This window comes from Electrona antarctica, assembly GCF_951216825.1.
Source record: "Electrona antarctica genome assembly, chromosome: 14".
Lineage (NCBI taxonomy): Eukaryota > Metazoa > Chordata > Actinopteri > Myctophiformes > Myctophidae > Electrona > Electrona antarctica.
The window spans coordinates 44,186,836-44,196,524 of NC_136795.1; the positions used below are offsets into that span (position 1 = coordinate 44,186,836).

The 9,689-nt window shown below is 41.7% G+C and overlaps 1 protein-coding gene across 1 annotated transcript; it reads right to left on the reverse strand.

The window, feature by feature from the left end:
• Nucleotides 1-1,372: 1,372 nt before the first annotated feature.
• LOC306936809 (cytochrome P450 3A40-like) lies at nt 1,373-9,689 on the reverse strand. Its single transcript, XM_079520433.1, has 11 exons — nt 9,589-9,689; nt 9,182-9,290; nt 8,485-8,573; nt 7,285-7,427; nt 5,234-5,361; nt 4,350-4,425; nt 4,090-4,250; nt 3,362-3,429; nt 3,115-3,273; nt 2,816-2,978; nt 1,373-1,541 (listed from the first exon to the last, which is right to left on the reverse strand). Exons 2-11 carry the CDS (start codon nt 9,239-9,241, stop codon nt 1,416-1,418), a joined length of 1,173 nt encoding a protein of 390 aa, XP_079376559.1. The 5' UTR covers nt 9,242-9,290; nt 9,589-9,689; the 3' UTR covers nt 1,373-1,415.

A 9,689-nucleotide genomic window follows, 5' to 3' on the forward strand; every position in this document is an offset into this window, starting at 1 on the left:
ATGCAAAACAAAAAGGAATGCATCTACAACATGATGCAAGTGAATACTTGTGACAGCAGTTCCTCCATATGTCCAGCAGAGGGTAATCACGTTACACCAAGTTCCATGAAATTGCAAGTTATTTGATTCAAGTAACAAGTTATAGTCATAGATAGTGCAGTTAAGTAGTGCACACTGAGTATGAAAGATGTCAAATAAAACTGACATTAACAAATAGGTAAAGGCTATTTTTGCAACGTGACACCTTCATAAGATAGAAAATAGGGCTCAAGTGGTCAAGTCAGGCGCTCTATTAACGGAGTCAAGTGAATCAAGAATCACTGAAGAATTGCCTACATGTGGACTACTTGTACACACGTACTGTACAGAATATTATGAAATACCGTTCCCCCTCATGAACCACTTGCAGTGCAGCATAGAATATCAAGGCTATAAGAAACATAAAAGCTTCATTCAGTTTCCTGAATGAACTTGCTTGTTGAGTTTGTTTATACCCACATGGAAAGGACTGGTATGAAAAGTACATGTTTTATATGTTACATATATGTCACATATCATATGTCACATATCATATGTAACATATATGTAAAATGTCATATAGCCTACTGGTATGTTTATTTACAACATAATGCTCAGGAATAAGCGTACCAATAAATAATAACTCAAAATGCAGAAGTCATTACAAGGCATAATCATATATTTATTTTAAAATAAAAAATGCAATATTTTAGTGCTACACATGTTGACCATAACTCTTGAACCATAGGTCATAAAATCAAATCAGATTCTTGTGACAATAAGACAGGTCATACAATCGAAATTACGTTTGAACCATGCAATGAAAAGTATCAACAAGAGCTTGTGACTAAATAATTACTATATTGGATCCATTGGAACACAGGTTCTTCCTTTCCTTTAATCAAAGAGATGATGGAATGATAGGTTTAAACAAGATTTTCACACAAATGTCACTTTAATTGTTATTGGTGACATGACTTATCAGTTATCAGCACAGGTTATTTACCAGGAGAGTGATAAGACATGCAAATCAAGCAAATTTACTAACAGCATGATATGGTACAAATGGCATGATTAGTGACGAACCCATTTAGACCTGAAAAACCCAATATGGGAGTGCAGTCTTTGTCATTTTGGATGTTGCTACATTATATATCAATAATGTTACGATAGATTGTATATTGTGATGAAATGTACATTTTCGTTTTAAACATCAAAAATGTGATATACTCAACTGTATATAAGCTCTGAACGCATGTTTACAGCTTGTGTTTTACCTTCATGACAAATCTTGAAGTATAAAAACAGTTTGAAGAGATTAAACCAGGATCATATTCATATCATACAGTAGGCCCACAGTATACATTATGTATGATGATTGTGTGCTGGTTTCTCCATCACTGGATTTCGTCCTTGTTCTGCTTGTGCTCTTTGTTTTCTGAAGCGGTGGAACGAGCCACTAGTTTCATTTTGATTGGCCGTAGCGGACCGAGGAGACCCAATGGATCCATCTGCACAGGGATCTGAGAGTGGAAAAGCACAAGTACGGTATTCAACATTTACTTGAGTAAAAAGTGGAATGTGGCAAAGTGTTGGCATCAAAATATGCTTAAAGTACCAAAAGTACCAAAAGTAAAAGAACCATTTCACAAGTTTTCAAAATGTATAGAAATATTTAGAAAAATAGCAGACCTACAAGCTCACAACGCGTCATGATGCGACCCATTGTGAGCTTTTAGATTGGCTATTTTCAAATAAATAATGTAAATAAAGTGCTGAAGTGTTTAATGTATACGTTTTGAAATAAAGTCAAAATTATTGAAACTTGTGCTCCAGTAAAGTAAAAAACTGGGCTGAAAATGTTACTTAAGTACAATACTTGAGTACTTGTACTTAATAATTTAGTTACTTTACACCACTGATAAAACAAACAACCAACAAATGTGCTAGCAGTTAGAGGTGTTTCTTGCTCATGGGACACTTCAACAGTAGGAGTCGGGGATTGAACCAGGCACCTTCTGGGTCCAAGATGCATGGTCACGCTCAGGGGTCATCGCCAATCAAAATTACATTTTTGCCACGGATATACAAAATGAGCGGACAATAATATTACCAGAAACACATAAAGAGCTCAGCTCTAGCCCTGAATGACCATAACAGGTCTGTAACTCTTGAGTGTTCAAATGGAACCGAATGGACCCATGGGTCCATATTTGGCTCCATTTGTACACTCTCAGAGAGAGTTAAGGGCATCCTTGCAAATAAAATATAACAATTTGCCACGAACAAGACCAAGGGCAGATTCATACTCCTATTTTACCGCTGTTTCGGCGCTGTAGTGCCGAAATGATTTCGGCTCGTCCGAAATTTTCAGTAGCACTGAAGAGCCGACTTTAGGACGGTACCCGCCCCCCCGAACCTCAAATGACGTCACATTGTAGGCTCTACAGAGCCGAACCGACCTTTATTCAGCTCTAAAATAGGAGTATGAATCGGCCCCAAGTCTTTGCCACGGACACATTTGTCCATGTACTACGCTGCATTATCTCATAAACCACTGCTGCTCCTGTGAGGTTTTATGTTGCTATATGATCATCTGATGTACAGTATATAACCCCCTCTAATGGTATTAGATATACAAAATCACCTCGTCGAAGATAGCTGATCTACAAGCTCTCAACCCGTTGCAATGCGACACAAGGTTTCATGTGGTTAAGTGCATTGCGTGTACAAATGTGGATGCAGCGAGTTTAACATGTGTATTGCATTTCATGTTATACGCGTTCAAACGTGTCACCTCAGTCTCCTGGCAGACGGCGAAGCTGTAGTGTCGTAGGACTTCCACCAGGGCCAGTTTGATGGCCACCAGGGCAAACCGCATGCCGATGCAGTTCCTTGGTCCTGCCCCGAATGGCAGGTAAATGTATGGGTCAATGCTCTGCCTGTTCTCCTTACTGAATCTGGTCCATAGACAGAAGATAGAGAGAGAGACGATCAAATTGAAGTTATTTTAGTCTCAATGGAATTTACATCATACTTTTTTAAAGATTTGAATATACCGAATTCGAGCTGACAACGTGACCACAGCTGCTATACCTGTCAGGATTAAAGTCCTCTGGTTCTGGCCACAGGTCGGGGTCGCGGTGTAGAGCGTAGACTGGGATCATGACACACATGTCCTTTGGGATGGTGGTTCCATTGATCTCCACTGTGGTCTTGGCAACGCGTTCCAAACGTGGAGCAGGCGGGTAAAGCCTTGACATGAAAAGTTAATTTGAGCAGTTTTTCCACCTACAGTATTAAAATGAGCCAATGAAGTATAGGGACCATATAATTACAGTACCTCAAGGACTCATTGATCACACTGTCCAAGTACTCCATATGCATCAGAGTCTCATACTGGACAGGACCCTAGGCAAGATGAGATCAATCCCAAATGAATCAGTGAAGAGACCTGTGTGCTTAAATAATGTACTGGCTATAGCAATGTCATTCTTTGTAAGAGTTGAGTTGTGTAGATCAGTGGTTCCCAAAGTGGGGTCCGGGGACCCCCAGGGGTCCCTGAGGGAGTTCCAGGGGGTCCCCAGCTAAATGATAGTTTGGAACCAAATCGACCCTTATGGGTCTGTAACTCTAAGAGTGTACAAATGGAACCAAATGGACCCTAACGGGTCCATTTGGTTCCATTTGTACACTCTCAGAGTTAAATTAACATTGATTTTACAATATAAATTGGGGGTCCCAGAGATAGAAATGCCATTAAATGGGGGTCTGTAGACTAATATACATGTCAAAACTGGGGGGTCCTGGAAATTAAACGGGTTGAGAATCACTGCTAGAGCCATACAAATCTTCTCTCATGGGGGTCCCTGGCATAGCTTTTCACATGGGGGTCCTCAGGCTAATAAATGTAAATTTGGGAGTCCCTGACATGAAGAAGTTTGGGAACCACTGGTGTAGATATAGACTATAGAGAGACCTTTATTGATCACGTGGGTGAAAATCAATCGCCAATTGCAACAGCAAGAGTTACAAAGGCAGAGTACAGACTTCACAAAAGTAAAACGGTACCTTATTGGGGAAAGTGGCGTCTATTTCTTCCTGCAGGCGTTTCATGACGTGAGGGTTTCTCGCCAGGTTGTACGCCAAGAAGGTGAGAGCAGTCCCGCTGGTCTCATAACCGGCGACGATGAAGATTGTTGCCTGGGACAAGATCTCATGATCACTCAAACCTGTTGAGCGAGAAATCAAGAGATTTGGAAATGAATGGATCTCATTGGCATTAGTTACATCTTTTGAGTGTGTGTTGTTTGATGTCACCAAGTGCTCACCATTACTTGGTTCCTCTCCCTTGGAGTCATCGCTTTTCTGGGAGACAAACATTAGCTGCAGGAAATCCACCCGACCCTGGAAGTGAACAGAGCAGTTAACATGTTTACAATCCATTCACTGTGTTATATTCATCGGGACGGATGGAGGAATATACATTCTTAAAAGTTGGTCCACAATTGTCCACTTACAAGGATGAACTTCTTTGAATGTTATGGTCAAAAGTCACAAAAGACGTTTCACACGTGTCACCTTTTATTATTACTTCACTGCATAATCTGTCTGGGGCAGCTGGTAGCCTGGCTAATAAGCCAGACTCAAATCACACTGGCAGGCAATTGTTTTTTTTGCCAACGGCTGATTCGCGTCTGGCTTTAGCCAAGCTAGGCAGCTGGTACCTGTGGCGGAGGCATACATACAACCACATGCGGTAGTTTGGTTATGAATGAATGAATGAATGAATGAATGAACGGACGGACGGACGGACGGACGGACGGACGGACGGACGGACGGATGATTTATTTTTTTAATATATATTTCTTTATTCAGGGAGAGGTACAAGGTTAGTTTTACATCGTTATTGTTATTGGTGACATTCCCCGTTTTTTTTTTTTTTTTTTCAACCCTTCCCCTTAGGTTGGGCAGGATGACCAAGAGTGGTCACGCTTGCCCAGCCTTCACCTTCCCACCCTCCCATTGGTCCTAGGGGAGGCAAATAAATTTAAATACAACAAAATAAAGAAAAATAAATAAGTAAAATAAGTATGACGATGATGCTGATTTAAAATTTAAAATTGTATTATCTTGTCATGCCACTTTGGCCCATCCCATATGCATGGGATTATATGACACATTTAACAAAAATAAATGTTATCACCATCCAGACCTGCCGTGAGTTGCTTTGACGTTCCGCTTTGACCTTCCTCAGGACGGACCCAAAGAAGCTGGTGGAGGATTTGGGGAACAGAGAGCAGCCCAACACGTCCAGCAGTGGAATAAGAAACGGGAACATCCCTGATGAGGACGGACAATTTAGGCATTTAGCAGACGCTCTTAATCCAGAGTGATTTACAGTAAGCAAGAACAATGCATGGTAATACAGAATCATAAGCAAGCTAAGAACATAACATCTGTCTAACAATAGAATATCTGTACAGTGAAGCTATTATACACTATGCTAGTATACACTATACACTATAGAGTGCTATGTCTACATAAAATGCAATCTAAATGACATACATTTAGCCTTTGCATACACCTGTATAGTCGTCGAGGCTAGTGCACATTCGAGGTGCAGTCATCATCAGATTCACTCTGCTGACTAGTGCAGTGTTGATTTTGACAGCAAATTTGGATTTAGTTTTAGTCTTGACTCTTTAGCCTTTTGAATACATTTTCATTTAGTTTTAGTCATATGTTATTTGAAAAGTTTTACTTTTAGTCTAGCTTTAGTCGACTAAATATAAGATTTTAGTCGACTAAACATCATGCATAATAATATTTGAATCTACAGTTGATTGTGTCGACAAAAAAATATTTTGGCAGGCCTCGATGCCGTCGTAGTGGCTGATTTTACACTTGGTCGCATGCTGAAAATAGCCGATCTACAACCTTATAACACGTCACACTGGAATGCGTTGTGACCTTGTAGATCTGCTATTTGTTTTTGCTATACACCTGAGCGCAACCAAACATCAAATGACTTGTCTTTTAGTTCTACTGGATCCCTTCTCCACTAGTCCCTCCCTAAGATTTGAGTCTAGTCAGTGTTTATTTGTTGGCAAAATTGACTTTGAATTTGAAATTGAATATATTCATTCATTATTCATTTAGTTTTCGTCTGTGAAAAAAGGTAGTCATTGTTGTAGTTGACTCATTGTAAATAAGAGCAACCTGCTTTCCACCTCGGAGGAAAAGCCTGTGTGATCCGGTCTAGGCCGTGGATACTGAAAAAAGTGTGGTTCCGGTTTGCTGGTGACGGTTTTTCGGTACTGCTTTGTTTTGGTCCCCCTGCCCATTTAAATGCTGAATCAAGTATAACTACTTCAGTCTCGCAAGTAGCTACAAGTAGGAACAGGAGATGGACATACCAAACAACCTATTCCAAGTCGGTACAAGTAGGAATAGGAGATCCTATATAAGCTAAACTACGCCGCATCAAGGGTTATATTGGGTAGGCCCTAATCTCTCAAGAACAGATTCTGCGAAACAAACAGCAGAGGGTGCATGCTGTTGTTCCTTTTTAGCCGATGGGTTCCCAGATTGGGCCCTAACAGTATGATGCCATGGATCGCGGGGAATTATTTGGGGTAATTCTGGTTCCAGTCTGGTGGTTCCGGCCTGATGACTACAAACCAATGACTACAACATGATGCAAGTCAGTGGTTTTCAACCCTGTTCATGCCAAGGTCCATTATTTATTCAGCATTTGAGCAACGGACCACCATTTGATGAGGTTTAGCCTCTCAGACCCAAAACATAGTTTATAACATTTTGTAATCGTTGCATGAGATTTTGTCCACAATTCCATGCTGTTCCATAGGAGAGACAACAGGCAAACATTTGATCAAAATAACTAATTCTTCTACATTCTCTAATTGCATGTGTAGACTTCATGTAGCCTACATTTAGTAATGGAGAGCCTAAAATGAAACCAAATGTACCCTTACGAGTCCATTTGGTTTAATTTTAACTCGCAAGAGTTAAATATCTAATAAGGGGACATTTAGTTCCAAACTCATTTAGCGGGGGACCACCTGGAACAGCCAGGACCACTGGTTAAAAACCACTTATTTCCGTCTCCGACCGGATCAGAAACCCGAAAAATGGTATTGATCCCAGACCCAGGCCATATACCTTATAGGAGGAAGAGAGGGTTAGGGTCAGGGTATTGATCCCAGCTGGTAAAATGGGATTGATCCCAGACCCAGAGGCTACCTTGTAGGATGAAGAGAGGAATGCTGACTCTGAACAGCGCTTTGGCGTTGGCCGTGAAAGGATCTGAGGTGCTGTGGCGAGAATCAATGTCCACGCTGAACGCACAGCTGGCCATCACGCCCATACTGTAGGTCCCAAAATAACTACAGACAGAGAACTCAACATCAGTCCACCACTCACTGGAGCCACCTAGTGGTGGGTAGGTTGCACCATTTCATGTTGGGAGAGTCTCTTTTCCCTGTGTTTCAATGTCACAGTCAAGGTTGTACTTTATGGTTACATCTTGTGTACAGGTACAGTAGAGGTACATTAGAGTAAAACCTATTTTTGTTTGGCTTCCTTCAGACAACGCAGCAGAATAGATAACATCAAACAGCAACAACAGCAAAACAAAAATAGAAAAAAAAAAAAAAAACAGGACAGAATAAAGAGCGTGCAAAAAATAGCAAACAAAGAGTAAAAACGTAAGAGTATCATAATGTACATGTGCATGTTTTCCCTGTAGTAGTTAAGATTACGTCAACTTTGTGTGGAAAAAACGCCACAGTAGGCTTTCACTATACTGTGTCCGCCTAGGCTTTCACCCAGGGCGGACAGGGTTTTGAGGTTGTAGGGTTAGGCATAATGGGCTCCATTTTCGTCACCGCTAAACGCCTTATCCCTAAACTTATTTGCCATTTTTTACTATTTTAAAACATTTTAAAATAGTACAAATAGCCGATCTACAAGCTAACAATGTGTCGATTAACTATTTTTTAAATGTTTTAAAATAGTAAAAAATGGCAAATAGGTTTCGGGATAGGGGGGAAAGGGTGGCGCAAGATGGAGCCCAATGTCTGTGAGGTTAGGGTGAGTGTTTGTGAGGTTAGGCGGGTTCAGGGTTGAGGTTAGGCATAGTGTTTGCGAGGTTAGGGTAATGACAACGTTTGTTAGGTACGGTGTTAGGGTGAGATTTAGGCATATAGTTTAAGTGAAGTTAAATGTTAAGGTTTAGAATCTAAACCATAACATTTTACTTTACTTGTTTCGCCTTGATTGCGTTGCATCTAAACTTTAGATGCAAAGCAATCAAGGCGAAACACCAATGAAAGATGGAGTCCCATCTAATGTCAGTGGGTCCGGCTGCACCACAGCACACAACAAAATAAAGTGATAGAATGGCGTCTAGATGTCCTCGGTGCCAGGCAGGGAATTACTCACTCCTTCAAAGTGATGACTTCATCATTGTGCACCTTGCTCCTCAGGCTGTCAGTCAGCCTGCAGGAATGGTGCTGCATGATGCTGAACATCTGACGGAGAGGAGAGCAGAGGAGACATGATGAAACATGATGAAAGGTGGAGGAGAGAGTCTTGGAGAGGGGCGCATAATGAAAGGTGGAGGAGAGAGTCTTGGAGAGGGGCGCATGATGAAAGGTGGAGGAGAGAAACTTGGAGAGGGGCGCATGATGAAAGGTGGACGAGAGGAGAATGGAGAGAGGCACATGATGAAAGGTGGACGAGAGGAGAATGGAGAGAGGCACATGATGAAAGGTGGACGAGAGGAGAATGGAGAGAGGTACATGATGAAAGGTGGAGGAGAGGAATCTATTGCCCCTGAATGACAAACCCCCGAAACATAGGCCTACGGCTAGACTGTGTCTTTGGGACATAAAAGCGTGGATGTTTTAAATAGAAGTAAAGTACATTTCAATAGAATTAGACCCAGCAGTGCCTGTGACACTTCTCTGAAACCGGCTCAGAGTGGTGTAAAGTCTGTTACAATAATCACGGCGGGAAGATACAAATGCATGCATGATTTATTTCTAGTTCCGGGGGAGTGAGAACTGGTGTGCGTGTGTGTGCGTGCGTGCGTGCGTGCGTGCGTGCGTGCGTGCGTGCGTGCGTGCGTGCGTCTCACGTCCTTGATACGTCCACTGGTACGTCCAGAGGATGTTGCGGATGCGTCTCCAGTTGTCATCTTCAGCTATAAAAACTGCATCGTAGATGTCGCCATTCAGACGCAGGTTCTACGGGACAAGATTGATTGATTGATTGATTGATTGATTTTATTTTGTGACAAAAATAAAAGAGCACTTTCCCACATACAGTCAATGGACCGAGGATGAAAACACAAGAAAGCCAGAGGGCTTATTTCTATTGCGGTGTGCGACGTGTGCGCGCGTGTCCGTGTGCGTGTCCGTGTGCGTGCGTGTGCCTGAGTGTGTTTTGCCAATTATTTGGGGGCTCACTTTCAGTATCCTTAAAATGAATTTCAGTATCCTTGTACTTCATTGAATTTTAACAAGTTTGGGAGTTAATTCTTACCCGTCGATTAGTAAAGTGAGAGAAGAACTCCTTCACCAGAATGGTTTTGATCATGCCTGGATCCATGACAGCCAGCAAGGGCCTTTTGAGCTCATATATGC

Excerpts from the sequence above, each read along its gene's own strand:
- LOC306936809 (XM_079520433.1), bottom strand. The coding sequence starts at position 9,241 with ATGACAACTGGAGACGCATCCGCAACATCCTCTGGACGTACCAGTGGA. Across the intron at positions 5,362-7,284 it reads TCCTCTCTTCATCCTACAAG|GGATGTTCCCGTTTCTTATT; the intron begins GTAGCCTCTGGG and ends CGTCCTCATCAG. Across the intron at positions 4,251-4,349 it reads GGGAGAGGAACCAAGTAATG|GTTTGAGTGATCATGAGATC; the intron begins GTGAGCACTTGG and ends CTCGCTCAACAG.